General features: G+C 44.9%; 1 protein-coding gene across 4 annotated transcripts in view; it reads left to right on the top strand.

Moving 5' to 3' along the window:
* Positions 1 to 11,467: 11,467 nt before the first annotated feature.
* Positions 11,468 to 22,067, top strand: part of TANK (TRAF family member associated NFKB activator) — a 36,806-nt gene continuing 26,206 nt past the window's right edge. Inside the window, exons 1-3 of one of the 4 annotated variants that reach the window (XM_075001037.1) lie at positions 11,529 to 11,576; positions 12,566 to 12,648; positions 19,338 to 19,484. In XM_075001037.1, coding sequence (XP_074857138.1) covers positions 19,386 to 19,484 — 99 coding nt within the window. In that variant the 5' untranslated portion in view covers positions 11,529 to 11,576; positions 12,566 to 12,648; positions 19,338 to 19,385. Of the gene's footprint in view, positions 11,577 to 12,565; positions 12,649 to 19,337; positions 19,485 to 21,857; positions 21,940 to 22,067 lie in introns of those variants that run through there. The other 3 variants (XM_075001038.1, XM_075001039.1, XM_075001040.1) reach the window with 3 other exon arrangements.

Below are 22,067 nucleotides of genomic sequence, written 5' to 3'. Positions count from 1 at the left end.
TTTTTTAGTCCAATAACCCCAAGGAAAATCCATGGAATGCCCACATCTTGAATCAGTGGTTTTTTGGGGCTGATACTTACCAGTACTAAATACCGACACCCCGGCAGCCCCAGCCATGAGACTGGCTGGGGTGGGGGAAGCAAGAAGCCGGCTGAGTACTGGCACCTTTTTTTTTTTTTTTTTTTTTTTTTTACAAAAAAGGCATTGTCTTGAATATTGTGTACAGATGTGGTCACTTCAGCTCAAAAAAGACATATGAGCATTGGAAAAGGCTCAGAAAAAGGAAACAAAAATGATTAGAGGTATGGAACTAGTGCCATATGAAGAAAGATTAAAATGACTGGGACTTTTCAGCTTAGAAAAGAAGAGACTAACGGGCGATATGACAGAGGTCTATAAAATTGTGACAGGTACGGAAAAAGTGAATAAGGAAAAGTTATTTATTTGTTCCCATAACATAAGAACAAGGGTCACCAAATGAAATTAGTGGCTAGCAGGTTTAAAACTAACAAAATGAAGGTTTTCTTACTGCTGTGCATGGTAGGCCTGTGGAACTCCCTGAAGAAATGAGGATGTTGTGAAGACCAAACTTTAACAGGGCTCAAAGAAGAACTAGCTAAATTCATCAATGGCTATTAGCCTTGATGGGTAGGAATGCTGTCCCTCACCTCTGTTTGTCAGAAGCTGGAAATGGATGACAAGAGAGGGACCACTCAATGACTACATATTCTGTTTGCTCCCTCTGGGGCATCTGTGTTGGCCACTGTCAGAAGATAGGCTACTGTGCTAGATGGACCTTTGGTCTGACCCAGTACGGCTGTTCTTCTGTTCTCAAAGCATATCCAAACCAATGAAATCAGGAAGAGTTTGTACAAGAATGCTTAGAGAAGGAGGAAACCATATTTCTTTTTCTTTTTAATTTATCCTCTAAAACTAAATCCAATAGTTGAAGCATATTTTGTTTGTTTTTAAATTTTCACAAATAATTTATCTTTGGGAGCAACCAACCTTGGGAAAATATGGCATTTTTGACACACATGAAAAAATATGGATGACAAGGGAAAATTGTTTGGATTGCTAACTAAAGTCATTTAAAGTACCGACAGAATGGCATTTGCCACCTTGCAGCATGCCACTCCAGAGCTTTTGCACCAGGTAAATCCCATTTAACCTAGTGTGTGATTTTATCAGCAGAGCAATGGAAATAAAGCTCCACCCTTCTTACTCTTGCTAGGTCTTTTCCTCAAAGTTTGATTGTTATCCATCAAACAAGCACAAAACCAAATCAAGTGGAAAAACACAGAGCAGTAATTTTCCCGCAGATCTTCCCCTTCCCTTTTGACTGACCCAAGTGACCATGTACCCCTCCAACCCCGCCTTTATACACTCCAGCACCTTTACCTCCTCACACACCCAATCATGAAGTTTTAAATGGTGCACAGAACTTATGCTGGCCCTCTGAATGAGGTGAATTTCACGCCAACTATTCATTAATTGTACTGCATTTTTAAGCCTTGTCCATACAATGGAATGTACCTGTTGTTGACAGTGGGTGCTTAAAGCTGCGTCTACACGTGCACGCTACTTCGAAGTAGCGGCAGTAACTTCGAAATAGCGCCCGTCACGTCTACACGTGTTGGGCGCTATTTCGAAGTTGAAATCGACGTTAGGCGGCGAGACGTCGAAGTCGCTAACCCCATGAGGGGATGGGAATAGCGCCCTACTTCGACGTTCAACATCGAAGTAGGGACGTGTAGACGATCCGCGTCCCGCAACATCGAAATAGCGGGGTCCTCCATGGCGGCCATCAGCTGGGGGGTTGAGAGATACTCTCTCTCCAGCCCTTGCGGGGCTCTGTGGTCACCGTGGGCAGCAGCCCTTAGCCCAGGGCTTCTGGCTGCTGCTGCTGCAGCTGGGGGTCCGTGCTGCATATACAGGGTCTGCAACTAGTTGTTGGCTCTGTGTATCTTGCACTGTTTAATGAAAGTGTGTCTGGGAGGGGCCCTTTAAGGGAGCGACTTGCTGTTGAGTCCGCCCCGTGACCCTGTCTGCAGCTGTGCCTGGCTCCCTTATTTCGATGTGTGCTACTTTGGCGTGTAGACGTTCCCTCGCTGCGCCTATTTCGATGTTGGGCTGAGCAACGTCGAAGTTGAACATCGACGTTGCCGGCCCTGGAGGACGTGTAGATGTTATTCATCGAAATAGGCTATTTCGATGTCGCTACTTCGAAATTAGCTATTTCGATGTAGCGTGCACGTGTAGACGTAGCCTAAGTGTGACAAACATGAAAAGTCACCATTCAAGCAATAATTAGAGAACCTCCTGATTGAGAAGTTCCTGCGTGCACTTAACACTCCTATGTTGCTAGCATGTAGGTCACATTGCTGTTTCTTTATTATTGTTTGCATTGTGACTTTTGCTAAAAAGGGATCTGACTCTAATTCACGCTGTGCTGATAAATTGGTGTCTTTTGTGTCAACTGGAGCCAACAAAGACGAGCCAGTGCTGACCAAATTGTAATTGCACATGTAGCCATGGATGAACTGTTCAGCATCCTTTCAGAAACCATGGTTACAACCTTCCAAGCTCCTTCCATGAACTGAGTGAAAGGTTTTTTTTCTAGACTTAACGATATCTTAAAGAGTTGGCGACCGCATTGCTACCTGCCTTTACTACTCCAATACCATAAGGTTTCTATAGGAATTTATCTTATGTGGGGAAATTCCTGGAAGTCTGCCTCAGTACGATGTCACTAAAGAGTACCCTGTATCGGAAAGGAGTGAGAAGAGGATACGCCACTACTTCTAAAGGAGGGAAGAAGGGAAGTTTTCCCAGACAGATGTCCTCCACATTCTAATATCAAAAGTCAGTTTATATGTTTATACATTTTTGGGTGGGGAAAAGAATTTTCACTCAAGATAAAATTCACCCGTGCCAAAGGTCCACACCACTTAAATCTCGTTTGAGCTTAAATGAGACTTAAGCGATGCTTAGGATTTGCTCAGGCTCTCTGCAGAGTGACGAATTAAACCCTGTATTTACAGATCATATACATCTAATCCCTCTCTATATATTTTTATTTATGTATATACAAAGTTTTGCTATTTTCTATCAGCATTGTCAGTAACATTTCATGTGAATTTTAGAACCAAGCTATAACAAAATATTAGAACAATAAAAAACTAGTTACAATTGGAAGTTACATTAGCTGTCAAGAAACAGCCATTTAAATTAATTGGACCTGATTCTGCAACTGTTATGCAGAATAGCATTTACTCATGAGAATAGTACCATTAAAATAATTGGAACTACTCTGAGTAAGGACTTCAGAATCAGGCCCATAGCTAGTTTACACACTGTCTTCTGCTAAAAGTCTCTGTTGCAGACTATCTCATAATGATTGGTTGTTTGCAGCTGCCTAGGAGGAAGTTCTTAAGTGGGGGATTTCTCAGTGGAAGTTCCCAGCTCATGTCAGTCATAACCACTATAGGAGACTGACTGAGCTGCATTTCACAATCCTGTTGATAAAGCTTCCAGACTACGTAAAACTTGCCTATCTTGTTTTTGAAGAAGGTGACTGAAGAAAAATATTCTTAAAGAGATTACTTACAAGGTAATCAAAAACTTTAGTTGCTATAGCTTCTAGGCAAAAAGACTGCATGCAGTCAAACTGAAAGAATTAAAATTATGTCAGATTATGATTTGCTCCTATCTTTATCATCTTACTGTATTGCTATAGTAAGGTTCTGAGATATAAATACTGCAATTGTACTCATGTCTGCCTTAGCATTATTATAGATTAGACTGTGGGGGAGGGGCGTTAAATCACATTCATAGATAACTACTGTTTAGCTAGTCACTGAACTCAAGCTTTCGATGCATTTTCATCTGCTATGGAAATGTTCTGTGCAAAAAAACCAAACAAATTCAGTTTACGTAACATACAGCTAAAGTTAGCACTGGTTCACCAGATTTCTACTTTCTGAGACAAGAGTTAATCTTCTGTACCTTACAACAGTTCTACAGATTATGCTAAATTTCTCCACAATTCTTCCTCCCTCTCCAACCCTCCTTTTTCATCTGCATTAATGTGCGTAGGGTAGACCCTCTCTTTAATTCTGACAAGTTAGTTCTGTGACAAAACTTTAGATTTGGTCTCCTCTTTTACTCTGATAATTTTGCCTTTCTGTGACTTTCCAGAGTAACACCAACATTTCAATTTGATAGCAAAAAAAAAAAATGCATATAATGGCAAAAGCTGTGTCTGCACCTCATGATGTACTACAGGCAAAGCACAGAAGTTAGTAGTCCTGGGGAAAAATACTTAAACATCTGACGTGGGCCACCTAGTGTTTGAAAATGCGGCTATGGAAAGAAGCTTGGAGAAGCATTTTAACCTTGCAGCTTCTGGAAGGTGATTTTTAGAGACCAATTCATAGATGAGCAATAATACATCATGAAGGCTCATTGTTAAACAAATAATTAAATGCAGTCTTTCTGCAGCTATATTGCATTGAAAATATGTGTAGTAAGTTCTAGCCCACACTTTATTGCTACTTGATTTAAAATGACAGTAGTCTGACTGATGTTATCTACATAATGCTTCACACTGTGGTCAATATAAAAAGCATATTTGTATCTTGTGTCAAACTGTCCTTTACTTCAGGGGTGTAAAACACCCATCTTGAGGCCAGTTGCAGCCCACGTGTGGTAGCTACATGGCCCGTCTGACCTATACAGTTTGTGCAGAATGCAAGCCACAAAGAATAATTTCCAAACATAAACCAAGTATAACCAATAAGTCTGCAGGCAGCCTGGGACAATGCTTCAGAAACGTGAACTCCTCCATCCCAACTAATCTCATAGGCTGCATCTACACTAGCAAGCACCTTTGAAAAATATTTTGAAAGAAGGGGCCCTTTTGAAAGAGGCTGAGGAGCAGCTACACACAAAAAGCACTCTTTCAAAGATACTTTTGACAGAACGCAGCCTGCCTTTGAAAGCGCTCTTCCATTGCCATATCAGGAAGAGCACCTTCTTTCACAACACCCTTTCAAAAGAAAGCATGCAGACGCTCTGCATGCCACTCTTTCGAAAGAGCAGTCTTCCATGGAGACGCCCCTGCCAGCACCAGCGGGGCCATATGCTCTTTGCATTTGGCCGTGTTTAAAAACACAGGGATCCAGAAACCCCATGGCAGGAAGCTGAGAGCATGCTAGGAGCAGAGAAGACATGAGCCTCCTGCAGCACACCCTCCTGCCGACACTCCAGCTCCATAAAGCACCCACCGCACCCATGACCAGTGCCCAGGAGCCACGACCCACCTCTGAGCCATCCCAAGGCTCCCAGGAACCCAGCCAGGGCCCAAAAAAGAGGGCCGCATCATGGACCAAGGCGGAGATGAAGGAACACCTCGGACTGCAGGGGGATGAGGAGGTCCTCCTCCAGACTGGTGGCTGGCACAGGAATGCCACAGCCTTTGGCCGCTTCACCACTGGCCTGAGCACCCACAGGCACCCCACCTGCATGCTGGACCAAAGTTAAGGAGCTAAGGCAGGCCTGCTGCAGGGCCTGAGAGGCAACCAGCCGCTGGGGGTAGCGCCCACCAGCTGCTCCCACTATGAGGAGCTGGACCGCCTCCTCGGGATGAAGTGGGCATCCCCCCTAGTAGTGGGACTCGAATCCACGATCCTGTAGCCAGGGCCCGAGACCGAGCCAGAGGACCAGCCGGGACCCTCAGGTGTGACCACTCCTCGGCAGCTGGAGCAGGAGCCAGAGACTCCCAGTGACGACGATGGCTCCAGTGACAGGACACTTGTCATCACCGTTCCATCCAGGTCTTTGAGCCAGGCACCCTCCACCCAGGCCTCACCCAGCTCTTCACCCTCCACCCAGGTCTTTGAGGGACCCTCAGGTAGGTACTGAGTGTTTCAGACACCCTGTGGCCTGGGGGGGGGGCACCTGCTTCCGCAACAGCCAGCAGTGGGCTGACCACACAGCTGCTAGCCCCAGCCTGGATGCAGCTGATAGCCACACCTCCCACGCCCTGGGGAGGGCCGTGTGCAGCTCTCAGCACCTGCTCCCATGGATAGCACCACAGGCCACACACCTGGGGAGGGAGCTGGGGAAGAGCCCGGACCATATCCAGCACATGCCCCATCCATGAGGAGACCCCTCAGTGGCCAGGATCTTCCAGGGCTCCCTGGCCACTGGATGGGGGGGCTGGCCACAGGGGGTGGGGGGCATATTGTGGGATCCATCCAGGGGCAGGGGAGCCCTGTGCCAGCCACCAAGGAGCCTGGGCACCCCTACCTTCAGTGCTCATGAGGGGCACAGCAGGGGTCTACGCGAGCGCCACTGCAAAGGGGAGGAAGCCTCTGCCCACATGGCCACCTTGAGGGAGCAAAACGCCATCCTCTGGGAGCAGCTGGCGATGGAGCAGGAGGCCCGGGGTGGGGTGGCAGGCGCCCTTCATGGCTCACCTATCCCAGCCTTCTGCTCTCTTGCCAGGCACTCCCAGATCACCTCCTGTAACCCTTCCTGCAGACCCCCATGCAGACATCCCTGCAGCCCCTGTCTTTGCTGGCCTGCTCCCACCCAAACTTCCCACAGCTGCCCAGCTGGAACTCAGCCACTGGCTCATGGCCAGTGTGGCCCCCACAGACAGAGGCAGCTCCCATCTCTCCTTCCCCCTGCACTCCCCACTGAGGCTGAGGTTGCTGCACTCCTCCCATGCCCCTAACTCCCCGTCATCCTGGCCCCATCCCAGCCCTGATGGGGACCCCACAGCGGTGGTAGGGGTTCCCACAGCTGGCGTAGCTCACATTCCCCCACCCCCACAGATGAGTAAGTCTCCCCAGCCTTGACCCAGGACTCCTCTGCAAGGTCTCAGCCCCCAGGGTCGCACAACATGCAAAGTCCCCCTCCAGTCCCCCCTGTATACAGCTCCCTGTATATTTTTCCCATGTAAGACACATCAATATTTAGTTAAATGGGTTTATTGTTCACCACCTCTGTGTCCCATGTGATTGGTGGGGGAGTGATGAGGGAGTAGGTGTGTGGGGGGAGTGGTGAGGGATGGGTGCCCAGGGCTGGGTCATGGTGGAGGATGCCTGGGGGAGGTCACTGGGCCCCCCTAGCAAAGGCCTCCCTGACCCACATCCTGTCCTGGTGCACCTGGCAGCACAGGACGTGGGCCCTGTTCATAGCTGGGGCCAGCCTCAGCAGCCCACGGTGGGCACGTTTTGGAGGCTGACCTCCGGCCTCATGAGGAGGCATCAGAAGCGCCCCTGCAGGCACCCAAATGCCCATTCAATGGAGTTGTGGGCCTGGCTGAGGTGGGTGTTGAACAAGTCCTGGCTAGGGTCTGTGTGGCCTGTGTAGGGGGTGGCTGGCCACAGGTGCAGGGGGTAGGTGGCGTCAGCCATGAGGCAGGGGGGCATGGTCGTGCCCCTGACTGGAAGCTCCACTTTTTGTGTGTAGACGTGCTCTTCCAAAAGGTTATCTTCCAGAAGCTCGCCTTTCAAAAGAACGCTGTAATGTAGATGTAGCCATACGGATGTCACTGCTGAAGCCTGATGATGGCACTTGAATATCATTAATGATAGTGTCAAACACTGATGTGGGAGTGAAGCCCAAATGGAATGGATAGGGGCTGTTGCTGCAGGGAAGAAAGTGCAGAGGGAAGAGAAGAGGAGACCCACAATGAAGAAGAGAAAAAGAGAGTGTGAGATGGGGAAGAGAAACAAAGGTTGGAAATAGCAGTGATCCTTCAGGGGAATATATTCTGCTTAGTGACGCTAAATGTGAAATAAGGATGTAATGGTCGACTGCCTTCCAGGCACTCTTATGTTGTACGGTCAAACTACAGGCACCTTGCCAGTGTTTCCTGTAAACTGAGCACTTGGGCAGCTCCCCAGGAGAGACTGAGTTGCCGCCCAGTTGATTAGCAAAGCACCCTCAGCCAGCAGCCTGGGTTTCTACTGCTTGTGCCCATCCACACATGCCTTAGTGCACATAACAAAATTCATCTCACACATGGATGGAAAAAATTAGAGGGAAAACTGCAGCCTGCCTCACTGTCCCACCTCGGACTGTTCAAGAAACTCAAACTCTTTAATCTGTTCTCAACTCTTCTCAGGTTTGTTAACTTGGTTAATGTATCAAATGTTCAAACTGAAGTCTTCAAGCTCTTTTAAAAGCCTACACAAACATTTCTCTTTTCCTGTCCAGTCTCTAACTGGCTGGAGCCTCAGTCTTTATCTCCCCGAAGGCCATGTTCTGTTTTTATATCCCAGCCCATGATCCATAATGAAAAACAGAACTTGACTTCCACCACCAAAATATTGTCAAACCCCTGATTTCCAATAATCCAGTTAGATGTATATAGATTTTACACTGTGGTTTTAGTGAGTTTACTTTTTCTTTGCAGAAAAGCTATAGAACTAGGTTTTACTTAAGAAGCTGGAGATTACAGAGGATAATTAGAGCAGGCTTTTGTATAGCATCTACCATCTTATATATCAAGTCATACTTGGGGAAAGAGAAAAAGAATGCTAACTATTGACCAAGGAGGAAAGCCTAGCTTCCCTTGTGGCATATCACAAATGATATTACTGACAAGGTGCTAAGCAAAAGAATAATGTACATGTATTGAAAAAAATTCTAAATGTTTGTCATTTTTGCTCTGGCAGCTTTAATAAGTTCACATGGAATTTGTACTGAGTGTATTAGAGTTTGATCAGAGAACTTCTGTTTCCTGTAAAACCATCAGCACATACACCGAGGAAGCTGTTCAGCTGGTATAAATTGTCATAGCTCCACTGAAGTCAATAGAGTTATGACAGTTTACACCAGCTGAATACATGCCAGATTATCTTCGCTGTTGTCAGATAACATTATTTGATTTATGACATACTTAGCCTGTTTTTAGTGTGGCTTAAATTGTACTAAATTTAGCATAGCTTGAATTGAGTAGAGCAGCTGGGGAGTTCTCTGTTATTTCAGCTATTTATTGGGGTCAGAACACACAAACTGGAGCTGAAGAGCAGAATACTGAAGTACAGAGGTAGATGGCATGAATGGATCAGCTCAAAAACCTGTAAAGTAGAAAAACAATCTAAAAAGCATTTATATAACCAAAAAATGTAAACAGATCCATAATTGAGCCTTCTAGGTTTGGTGATGTTTAAAGCCCTGATGGAAGAACGCGAAGGCCTACCTCCCCTTTTCTCATTGATGTCCCGGGGTCTGTAACAGGAAATGTCCTTTAGCAAGCCTTACGAGACTTGAGGAGGGCTCAAAGACGGAGCAGTTTACCTGAGGCTGCCTTTGCACTCATAGTAGCTTCCTCAGCACTAGATGGGCCAAAAACAGAGCTGTCAGCCTCTTAACTGTAAAATCCTTTTATCAGGACTAACTAACCTGAGGTTGGCCCAGATGAGCCTCCTAACACTCAGAGGCACAGGACGGTGTGGGTCAGAGTAGCCTTTGATTAGCCTCTTAAGGCAGGGGTGGGCAAGATCAGGCCTTCAGGTTGGATCCAGCCCACCAAGCCTCCAAAGCCATACCATGGGCCACACCAGTGGGAACTTCCCACACACAGCAAAAAGTCACTGCAGCAGCTTCCTGCTCCATGTAGCTCTCTGCTCTGGCCCCGAGGGGCGGCTTCATGCTCTGCCCCCACCCCACCCCCAGCAAAAATCTCTCAGCTCCCAGTAGCCAGATTCTGGTTTCTGGCCAACAGGAGCTCAGAGATGTGCTGGGTTTGTGGGGTGCAGTGCACAAAGCCTCCTCCTCCCCTCTGCATCTGTAGGGCGACCATATCTCCCTGTCCCAAATACGTGGAGGATATGAGGGGGAGGGGCGGCTCCTCCAAGCCCCAGGGGAGCCAGGAAGGAGGCAGCAGCTGCCGGTGCTCCCTGGGAGCCCCAGGGAAGCTGGCCAGCGCTCCCCAGGGAGCCTGGGAAATTGGCAGCCACTGGTGCTCCCCAGGAGCCCTGGGGAAGGCGCAGCTGCTAGCCTCCCTGGGAGCCCTGGTGAAGTGGTAGCTGCCCACGCTCCCCCTGCTTCCCTGAGGCGGGGGAGGGGAGTGCAAGTATGGGACAATGAGTCCCTTTTGGGGAAAAAAAAAGTCAGGATGCCTTTTTGGCATCCCAAATACAGGACTGTCCTGCCCAGTACAGGATGGATGGTTGCCCTATGCATCTGGAGCAGGCTTGAGGGACCTGGGGCTGCAGCAGGCAGGGAGCCTGGCTCAAAGGGTTGCTGGCCAGGAGCCACCTAAATAAGCACATCTCAGCATGTGCCTGCCTCTGGCACCCATTGCCTCCCTAACCCCAATTCCCTGCCCCAGGTCATCACTCAAGCCCTTTGTATCCCCCTTCTCTAGGTCACAACTCCCTCCAAGAGCCTGCACCCCCTTCTGCCATCCTCTCCCAGGCCAGAATCCTCTCCTGCACCCATACCCCCACCCAGAGCCTGCCTCCCAAGCCCCTGCTCCAGGTCACAACCCCCTACTGCACCCAACCTCCATACCAGACCTGTACCCCCTCTGTAGAAAAGTGACCACTTTTTGGCCACTTTTGCTCCACCCCATCAAAAATTATTGCCCACCCCGTCCTAAGGTCACTGGCTGCCCATCCCCCGAATAAGCCTTAACCTCCCAAGAAAATATATATATATATATATATATATTGGACCCAGAGATCCTCCTGGGGCTTACTAGGGGATTCTCCCTTCCTACTGACATCAGGAGGTGCAGAGGAAGGAACATGGGAGGTACCCTAAATCTTCTCTTCTCCTCCCCTACTGCCCGAAGGTGCTAAAAGAGATCTACAGGAGCTGAGGAGAGCGGTGCATGGGGCAGAGACAACACAAGGTTATAATGAGAACTTAGTTGCAAACTAGGCTCTGGAGCTATTGTTGAGTCATAATGACTATGTATATGAAATTATTGATTAGTTTTCTCAGTGCAGAGCAGCTTGGAGAAACATAATCATTTGCCTATATTGCGTGGGAAATTTTAGTATCACCTGAAACCCATAGGCAGGATTAAAAATACTTTCAAGCCCTTAACAAAAGGTGCTCTGGAACCTCAGTTATTATTGTTTCATATCTGTCACCCATGTGCAACTTTACAAATGGCACGCACAGAAGGATCACTCCCTTGGGCATAAAAGAGCAGCCACTGCTGGGGAGGGTGTAACAACCGGGCAGAAAATTGGTAGATTATACCACAGAAGAGTGAATGGAGAGATGGTACTGAAACAATCTTTCCCCTGTTCTTAAGAAAGCGCTACTGGGGATCTTTTAATGTCCACTTTGCAATATAGAACATGTGTCTGCTGCAGTCATTAACACCGAAGCTGCATCTTGTTTAAGCACCCAGCAGCTGGTAACCTCTGAACTCCGGGGGCAGGGCAGAGCTGAGGCTCTCCTGCACACTGTCACATGGGCTGGGACGGGCGTGGGACATAACAGGAAGTAAATGCTGGTTCCTGGGTTGCAGAGTGAGGCCGGGGGGGGGAAGACTCTGCCCCTGCAGAGCTCTGCTCAGAGGTGCTGCCTGAGGGTCCGTAAGTGTCACTCGCTTTTTCTTGTCCCCTGGACCGAGCCGCCTACCCCTCGCAGCTGAAGTCAGGACTAGCCCCGCTCTGGCACATGCTGCTCCTGCTGGGTCTGGGCTCAGCTCTCGTAGCAGGGCAGGTTCTGGGAGGAAGACGGAAGTGAGGCGCTGCCTGGGCTGGAGGAAAAGGCGCCTGGGGGTGCTGCTGAGCAACGCCAGGGCCCAGCTTGGAGTTTGCCAGGGGCGGTGGAGGCGGGGAGTGCAGGCTGCTCGGCTGGTTCGGGACGGCGGAGGAGTTGTTCTCCTGGTGGTGTTTAGAAGCAGCTGGAATTCGGGTTCATTCAGTGGTCTGGGAGCCAGGCGTGTAAGAGTGTCAGCTGCCTCCCAAGTGGCTGCTGAGAGGTTGTCTGTGGCAGGAGCTGAGCACAAGTGCCTGGGACAATGAGAACCTGGTGTAAAAACAACGGACAGTATCAGTCATCTAGCTGTGTAAGACCTAAGAGCAGAAGGGTCCTTTCTGCCCCTCTATGAATAATAGAGTCACGCCACTGGAGGCTTTGGGTGGCATGCTGCTTTTGCTAGTGATGGTGTAAAATAAGACATTGTTGGGTCCATTCAGAAGAAGCCCAGCTGTAATGCCAGTGCCTGGCCCAGTTTTTTATGAATGATTTCTTCAGCTGCTTCACCATTCTCAGCGGTGGGCTGGTTGTGGCAAAATAATGTTTTAAAAAATATTGCAAGGGGAGAAAACTGCAAAGAAAAGTAGAAGGAACATCGAGAAGTGTTTTGCTGCTAGAATAGCGCCAGTATTCTGATGTGAACTTTTAGCATTAAGGGTGTGTGCGTGTGTTTGATTTGTTTTAAGCACTTTAAAATGGCTTTTGAAAAGTGACTGACAAGGACACTAATGGTGTACCCCTTCATTGTCAGCATGCAGCAATATGGAGTAGTACCTATAGAAATAGTTATAGGTAAGTTGTTACTTCTGCTTCCTTACAGTATTGCTGTCTGCGTAGGAGTCCCATGAATGGAGCAGCATAGGACAGAATTAAGGAACATGCTGCTTTCAACAGTTGAAACCAGTGAGTCTCATGTGGAGATGCCTACTGTTAATAATAATACAATTAGTGTGACATTTTTGAAAACATTTTATTGTTGAAACTATAACTATTAAAATAACAATTCAGTTTTGACCCGTCTCCTGACTCAAGCTTTTTGAAATGTGTTAACATTGTAAAAATGTCTTGTTTTGATATTTTCAAAATTAAAGTTTCCATTTTTCCAGTTCAAAACAGATTTTCATTCAGAAATTTGTCAGACGGAAACTAAACGAAAGAAAGCAGTTTTACCCTGCTTTTTATGCAGATTCAGGATTAGAAAGCATTCAAAAATATGGAAGGGATGCTGTTTCTTGCCTGGGTCTACTTGGTAGCCTTTCCCTTAATATTTTGATTCTAGAATGAGTCTTCAAGGATGGTTTCTCAGCCTTCTCCTTATAGCAGGTATCAGTGTTTGGTAAAATGATTCCTCAAAAGTCCTGGACTCCTGAGGTGATGGAATTTTTTTTCCTAGAGTCCATTTAGTGCTGCCTATTTCTCTGACTGCTGCATCGGAGCTGGTGTTAGTCACTGGACCACTCTTTACTTCAGTCATTTTACACTGATTTATACCAGTGGCTGATCTGGCCCTCTACTTTCAGTGCTCTGCCCTGAGGCCGGTCTCAGAACTTAACATCTCTAGTCATTGCCGACCTCAGGGAAAATGATGAACTATGTTGCCCAAGCATCAGAGACTACTAAATTTGTTTTGGAAACAATTTAAAGGGTCTTTCTTTTTGTACAAACAGGAGTCATTTAAACCTAAAAACTGTATCTTCCTATATTTAGAATTGTGAACATAAATCTTTCAAACTCAATTACAGCCTGTTGTCACAACTATTTTTTGTTAGTAAAAGATGTAACTCACAACAGTTTGCCTAACAATCTGTGGGTGACTTGAGGGAAGTTACAAGAAGGTATAAAAACAGTTTCATCATCCTGTGCCTTTAAGGAACATAAGAACACACTTTCATTCATTCTGATTTTTAACCATACTTTTCCCTTTTCACTTCTAAGAAGTTATGCCTCTGATAGCCTGCCCATGGCTTCAAAAACCTAATTCATAGACTACAATGAGGAACACTGCATTTAATGGAAGACTGCTTATCTTGGGAATGGGGAAGAAGTGATGTACATTATACATGAGGCCTTGAGGCTGCAGGCATTGCCCTTAAATTGAAAACAACTGCATTGGTGGAGGAAAATGATGCCTTTCACAGGACACAAGGTCACTTGGATGCTTATATTATAATAATGTTACACCCATATGGTTACTTTGATTCTAAAAATCCCCAAATTCTTAGTACTTTTTTATTCCTAAAATTCAGCAGAACCTACTAGGTAGAAATCATTTTGCTTGCTACAGAAGTGCAGTCACTTCTGGAATTCATATGAAATTAATTTACTTCAACAGCACTCAGAAGTATTCCACAACAGTGAATGAAGGGTTGCATTATTCAAACTGCATGTACCATATAGAAGTGAGGCAAGATCACTGGAACTGTCACCCTTCTTTCTTGTGAAAAGTACTTTGTGAGATTTAATGATCAGCTACCTAGTGTTGTCTTTCTTCCCATACAATTTAGCCTGAGTGAACAACGACAAGAAGAGAAGCCAATAGTGGGAGTTTGCCTTGGGGGAGTCCTATAGAGGTCCCACAGAGGTTGTGAGTTTTTTTTTTTTTTCCCATCTCTCTTCCCCTTTAGGGAGCAGTAAATACTACATCTGAGAAGCATCTCAGAAGAAAGACATTACGGACAGTGAGAAATCGGCTGTTGTGACTTGTACAGAATGCGCCATGTTTATCTTCCTCCTAGAGGACAGAAGAGACTTCATCTGTAAGAAGTACAAGCTGGTCTCCATATTGGAAGAGAAGGTTAAAGGACTAGATACCCAAGTATCAACTCAGTGTTCCATCAGAGAAAACGAATGTCTTTGGATGCAAGTCAGCATTTGATACTGCACCTGGAAACTTGAAGTGTGCTTCTTGCCTGGAGCTAGAATTCAGGATGTGACCGAGAGTCTTCTGAGACTGATCAAGCCCTTGGACCACTACCCCTTCAACCATTACCGCTTTCTTCTTCTCCATGTGGGCACCAATGATACTGCCAAGAATGACCCTGAGTGGGTCATTGGAGATTTTGTGGCACTGGGAGGAAGGATCAAGGTGTCTGGGGCACAAGTTGTGTTCTTGTCCATCCTGCCTGTTGAAAGAAAAGGCTCAGATAAGAAACTCTGATTTTTGGAAATAAATATATAAACGTGCAAGTAGTTTCGGAGAGAGGGATTTGGATTCTTTGACCATGGGAGGATGATCTGGGCAGAAGGATTGCTAGGAAGAGATGGCATCCACCTAACCAAGAGAAGGAAGAGCATCTTTGCCAGCAGGCTTGCAAACCTAGTGCGGAGGGCTTTAAACTAGGTTCACTGGGGGGACAGTGACCCACAGCTTGAGTTAAGTGGGACTATGGGAAGAAACACAAGAAGAAAGGTGCAACAGAGGAGACTCCTAATCCGTACGGTGAAAGTAGGGCAATTGGTTATCTTGTGTTGAGACATCTAAATGCAAGAAGCCTGGGAAACAAGCAGGAAGAATTGGATGTCCTGGCATAGTCAAGGAACTATAATGTGATTCGGAATGACAGGCTTGGTGGGACGTCTTGCATGATTGGAGCACTGCTGGGGAAGGGTATCAACGGTTCAGAAAGGACAAGCAGGAGATAAAAGGTGGTGGAGGTGCACTGTATGTGAGAGAGCAGTACGATTGCTCAGACCTCCAGTATAAAATAGAAGAAAAGCTTGTGAGAGTCTTTGGGTTAAGTTTGGAGGCAAGAGAAACAAGGGTGATGTCGTGGAGGGAGGTCTCTAGACCACCAGATCAGATGGACAAGGTAGATGAGGCTTCCTTCAGACAACTAACAGAAGCTTCCAGATCACAGGCGCTGGTTCTCATAAGAAACTTCAATCACCCTGGCTATGTCTACACTAGCACCCCCCTTTCGAAAGGGGGATGCTAATGAGACAATTCAGGATACACTAATGAGGTGCTGCAATGAATATGTAGTGCCTCATTAGCATAGTGGCAGCCAAGGCACTTCGAAAGTGCCGCTTTCGATCAAGCGCAGCGCGTCTACCCCGGGGTCCTTTTCAAAAGGACCCAGCACACTTCGAAATCCCCTTATTCCTATTTGGTTATAGGCATAAGAGAAGTTTCTGCAGGCATGTTAGCAACTATTTGTGTAAAAGATCATACCCCAAAATTAAGTAATTATATCAATACAAAATTGTGTAACATCTGATTACCATACCAAGGGAATGGTTCATTTGCTGACTCAGAAGCCATAGTCCCACCTTGTGAATCACCAACACCATTTCCTGCAACACCTGGGCTTTTCCTGCATTTTATGCAAGTACTGACCTACATTGACCTTATTCAGCTTATGAGCTCTACATAAATTCTATGTAATGTGTATTTCCTTTTTCTGATACAAATGTGTGTGTTTGTACCTGTTAATATATTTGTAATGCAATGTTATTTACGTACTGTATTAGAGTGACTCTCAAAGTTGATGGAAGCCGAAGAAAACTGTCTTTAAAAGTACTCAGCATAGTTCTTTGGCAGCTGTAAATTACTGGTTCTTTTGATGCTAGTGGAGCTATGCCAAGTAACACCAGCTGAGGACTTAGCTTTTATGTCCAGAATGTTCACAAGGGCTCAACACTCACAACTGTGCCAGATTTACAGCACTGAACACCCACCACCTTCATATTCTCGTTTTTGGTTGTCTGACCATTTTATTTGTCTTACTGGGCACTGAGCTTTGTTAAAGTTTGACCCCACCTGTGTTCACTGAGCCCATTTTTGAAAATGTGGTCCCATGTCTACTTATATATGGAGATACACATCTCATAGAGCTGGAAGGGAGCTTTGCCAGGACCAAGCACCATCCCTAACAGGTATTTTTAAATGTATTTGCCCCAGCTCCCAAAATGGCCTCCTCAAGGATTGAGCTCACAACCCTGGGTTTAGCAGGCCAATGCTCAAACCACTGAGCTCTCCCCCACCCAGGCCTGCCAGCAACAATTGCAAAATTGTGAATATCTACTTTTCACAGTTGCATGCATACATGTCTGATACCCTCTGTTTTTCTGTCTTCCTGTTCAGGTCTTGTTTATACACTGAAATATACACAAGAGTATAAGTAGCCAAAACATGCATCCCCTCTTCAGCATGCTAACTTCTACAGTTTAACTCTAGTGTCCCATTCCATTTATTTAAATATACTGTTTTCTTTCCCTGGTAGCATAGTTTCAAATATGGACCTGAAGTTATAGGTCATTAAAAATTCCTCTCTTAAGATCTACCTCTTGTCATCTTATTAGTTCACATGTATAAAGACCAACTATTTTCTATTCAGAAGATAGCTTGATTATTTTTCCTTAATATAGCCTTATACAAAGCATAAATTGTGTTTAAAATTTTTTTAGTATGAAAGGTCACCTTGTGTATTCCACCTGCAGTAGATGGGCAGGTGAATGAGCCCCTGATGCTGTGGCTGATGTGCTAAGCTGCTGGGATGGTGTCACTGGTGTAGATATGTAGGCAGAGTTGGCACCGAGGTTTGTTGCAGGGATTGGTTCCTGGTTTAGAGCTACTGTGGTGTGGTGTATAGTTGCTGGAGAGAATTTGCTTCAGGGCGGCAGGCTGTCTGTAGGCAGGGAATGGCCTGCCTCCTAAAGTCTGTGAGAGTGAAGGATCATTGTCCAGGATTGGTTGTAGATCACTGATGATGTGTTGGAGAGGTTTTAGCTGAGGGCTGTGAGTGGTGTCCAGTGGTATTCCTTGTTGGGCCTGCTAGGTACACATCTGGTTCTGTCAATCTGCTTCCTCACTTCTTCAGGTGGGTATTGCAGTTTTAAGAATGCTCGGTAAGCGTCTTGTAGGTGTTTGTGTCTGAGGGAATGGAGGAACTGGACTTGTGTGTCAGTTCTTGACTGTAGAAAGTGGATCGTGTGTGTGTGCTGGATGGAAGCTGGAAGCATGTAGCTAAGCGTAGCAGTCAGTAGGTTTTCCTGTATAGGGTGGTGTTTATGTGACCGTCACTTATTTACACTGTAGAGTCCAGGATGAGGTTAATGGTCGGATGGAAACTGTTGAAATCACAATGGAATTCTTCAAGAGCTTCCTTCATCATCTGGACCCATGGGAAGGACACTACAGTGCAAATAAGTGAGGGCCACAAAAACACCACCCTATACTATAAATCTACAGCCCATCCTGCACATCTACTAGTGTAATATGTGCCAGCAATGCCCCTCTGCCATGTACATTGGCCAAACTGGACAGTCTCTATGTAAAAGAATAAATGGACACAAATCAGATATTAGGAATGGTAATATACAAAAACCTGTAAGAGAACACTTCAGTCTCCCTGGACACTCGGTAGCAAATTTCAGAGTAACCATCCTGCCACAAAAAAACCTTCAAAAACAGACTTCAAAAAGAAACTGCAGAGCTACAATTCATTTGCATATTTGACACCATCAATTTAGGATTGAACAAAGAGTGAGAATGGCTGGCCAACTACAAAAATAGCTTCTCTGCTCTTGGCGTTCACACCTCCACATCAGCTGCTGGGAGGGGGCCACATCCTCCCTGATTGAATTGACCTCATTAGCTCTGGCATTCCTCTTGATAGGCAACTTCTTTTCATGTGCCTGTATATTTATACCTGCCACTGGAATTTCCGTTCCATGTATCTGACAAAGTGGGTCTTTTCCACGAAAGCTTATGCTCCAATAAATCTGTTAGTCTATAAGGTGCGACAGGACTTCTTGTTGTTTTTGCGGATACAGACTAACACAGCTACCTGTCTGATAATTAGATGGTTGAGACACTCTCCACCTTGAATATGCACTGTTAACACCTCTGCAGTGTGAGACAAAACAGAAGATTAGTGTATTGAAGATTAATATAATAAACTATAAATCTAGATTCTCTTAATACCTAGCAGAGTTATGAATTTAAGCTGTCAGGCTTCACTTCTGAAAGTGTTGTTTGGGAATGAGGACAGAGTAAGGGTTTTGTAAGGGGTTCACCACAAGTGATAGGATGTTTGTTTCAGTTTATCGTTTTCCTATGCAACAATCACTGAGTTCTTGAATGAACGCCTGTGGAAAAACAAGACACAAACACCCTATCATCTGTGAGTGCTTTTTACAAAGAAGTCATATAATGAGGATCAGGCCTCTTCCTCAGATCTGCCCCACACTTTAAAAAGATTAGCTTAATTTCATAATCTTCTAGGCATTTAAAAATGATGGATTGAATAGAGACACTAGATTTGTAGGTTTTTTACACCAATCTGTAACTCACTGTCCACGTCCCCTTTTTTTGCCCTATCGCTCCACAGGTGTTAAACGGCCACTCTAGTTGCTTGGTCCCTTTTTACAGAATATGTGTGAACTACCTATACAAAGTAGAACAGACTGTATTTAGCTGTGACACTCGCAATACTTTTCCTAGACCCAAAGAAGAGCTCTGTATAGTTTGAAAGCTTCTGTGTCTCACCCACAAAAATGGGTCCAATAAAAGATATTACTTCAACCACCTTGTCTCTCAAATTTATCTTTGTTAGTTAACTGTCCTCTTCTTCTTTCTGATTACTTTGCAGGTCTGTTAATTTGTCCATCTTTTCAGTGATGAGACAGTGCTGGGAAGTATGGATAAAAACATTGGAGAGCAGCTTAATAAAGCTTATGAAGCCTTTCGACAGGCATGCATGGATAGAGACCAAGCTGTGAAAGAACTGCACCAAAAAGTATGTATTGGATTTTGTTTTTAAATATATCCCTTCTGTTGACAGTCGGTATATGTGAAGACTTTAGTTTTGCTTTACTTCTGCAACTGAAATTTCAGTGCACCTTGTTCAAGATAGAAATTGCAGTTAGTAAACCAAATTACTAAATCAAAGAATAGTACATTTATGGTGTGGGAGAAAAAACTCCTGATATTTGTATGTCATCTGGCATGTCTTTAATCTTCCTTTCATTTGTAAATTTGAGGTGGGTTTAGGTATGTGAAATGTGTTGCCTATGGAGGATAAATAGGAAGCTCTTTAAAGGTGTAAATATATCTTCGCTGTCTCCAAAGTATCCATATTTTATGGAAAAATATTAAATCTAATTTATCTTGCTCTTATTTTACAACAATAGGGGAATCTGAAGTTCTTTCAGAGAGCTATTTACATTCTCACTTAGCTGACAGAAATAAGTGGTAAGATGTCTTACAAATTATGATTAAGAATTAGCTCTATTGAGAGAGTGACCAAAGACCCCAGTTCTAGGTGCTGCACATGCACATAGAAGTAGACCATTTCTATTAAGTATTTTCAATTAAAACAGCTTATAATTTAGGTGGCATTTTTAAAAACACGGGAGTCAGACCATATTGCTTTCCTTTTATCTACCAATGAAGCAGGGAAGAGGGAGGTTCGGGAAAGATTCTGGGTTTGTCATGGGTTTTTGGAATGATATTAACAAGCATTTACAAGGATATATTGTGTTCAACATGATGGACACCACATTTCTGTGAGTTGTCTGGAGGTGTCAGTCTCTCAGCAAAAACAGCTATTCATGGCTTTGTGATACCACTTAGCACACAGTGGTCTCTAAGAGCAGTAACCAAGAATAGGGAGTGGGCCACACGAGTGGCCCTCCTTCATCTCAGTGCACTACAGCAGCCAAAGCCTACTGGGGATCCATCTGCCTTTGCCCCTCCCACCCACATTTCTCACAGTGGGACACTACAGCCCCACACTTCCTGCTTCTTCCCCTCTCTTCCCACAAATTACCTGACTCATGCTCCATCCCCGCTCTTCCCTTACCCTCACAGAGCTTGAACAGCCAGAACAACAGGTTGCCTACCGCTGCTCTTGAGCAGCAGCTCCCAACACTTTGGAGCTTGGAATATATTGACAGAACATGTACATGCTGGTCCAGAGGATGCATCGGGTGAGGGAATTAATACTAAAAAATTGCCACATGTGTAATGCTTAAAAGTTGATTTGAGAGGTTTTCTTTAAGATGTGTTTTACCTTCCAAAGAACAAAAAATAACAAGAGAAAATCATCTGAATGAACAATGTCCTTAGGGTAGGACAGTTAGTAACCCTATAACGAAGTATAAAAATTGAAAATTAAGTACAAACCCAAAACAAAATATCAATATAACAGCCAAAAGAAGGATGGTTAGCATTCTTTTTGTACAAAAACAGAAAGGACAATGTTGTTCATAAAAGCACTGTCCTTCCTTAAAGCTTAAAAACATTTTATGAAAAAGAAAACGACTGGAAAATAAAAATAAGTAACATTTTGTCAGATTTTTTTAAATGGGAAGAGTGTTTTTGCATATCTGTTTTGGCATGAGTTGCGTAATAACAATACTATTATGAATGTGTGTTATAAATATTAACATACCTACAATCTAAATACTATTAAAATACCTTACTACTTTGACACACACACACTTATTTAATATTTTAGAAGGCAAAAGATCGCTAGCATTGAAATTTTTTCACAGAACACCTATTCACATATTCACTAGTGTTCCACTGTTTGTGAAACACTGTTCTAGAGCTTTTCACATCATGCTGTTAAAAGAGAGAGTCCAGTATTCATAATTTCGCAACCAGTTCAATGGCAGCACTATGCTGGGGGTCTGTCTGTCTAGAGGAACATTGGTCTTTATTCTATCCCCAGTTCCACTTCTTCTCTCTGAACTGTAAGATAGTTTCAAGTCTGCTCTCTGGCACACATTCGACTAAATCCAGCATACCCTCCTCTTTGCCCTCCCTCTTCTCTCTCTCCTCTCCCCCCCCCAAAAAAAATCCACTGCAGAATAGCCTGGTCGTCAGGGCATTTATCTGAATGTGGGAGACTCAGTTTAAGTGCCTACTTTGCTTGAGTTGAAGATCAGATGTTTGACACTGGGTCACCCACATCCTAGCTGAGCTCCTTACCCACAAGCTATTTGCTATTCTGGATAGCGTGGGCCTGCCTCTCTCACACACTCTCTCTCTCTCTCTCTCACTGTTGGTACAACTGAGAAACTCTTAACACTGTGTTCTTGAAAATAATTGCTAAAATATACATTTTAATTTTGTCCTCCTTGGATATGTATGCTGCACTCAAAAGAAGACAATAAATACATGCTTATGGAATAAACTTTCTAAAACTCAGTGGAAAATTAGAACATAAGGAACAAATGGGTGAGAATGTGAGTATTCTGCAGTGATAGAAACAAAATTTTGTGGGCTTTTATTGTGCATTTTTCTTTTGTTTAGAGATAAGCATATCTTCCACAAAAGTGTTCATAATAGTTTCTTTGACTTCAGCAGTCAGCTT

Source organism: Carettochelys insculpta, chromosome 8 (assembly GCF_033958435.1).
Source record: "Carettochelys insculpta isolate YL-2023 chromosome 8, ASM3395843v1, whole genome shotgun sequence".
Taxonomy (NCBI): domain Eukaryota; kingdom Metazoa; phylum Chordata; order Testudines; family Carettochelyidae; genus Carettochelys; species Carettochelys insculpta.
Note: the sequence above shows the minus strand (reverse complement) of the source record. Positions and strands in the feature narration are given on the sequence as shown.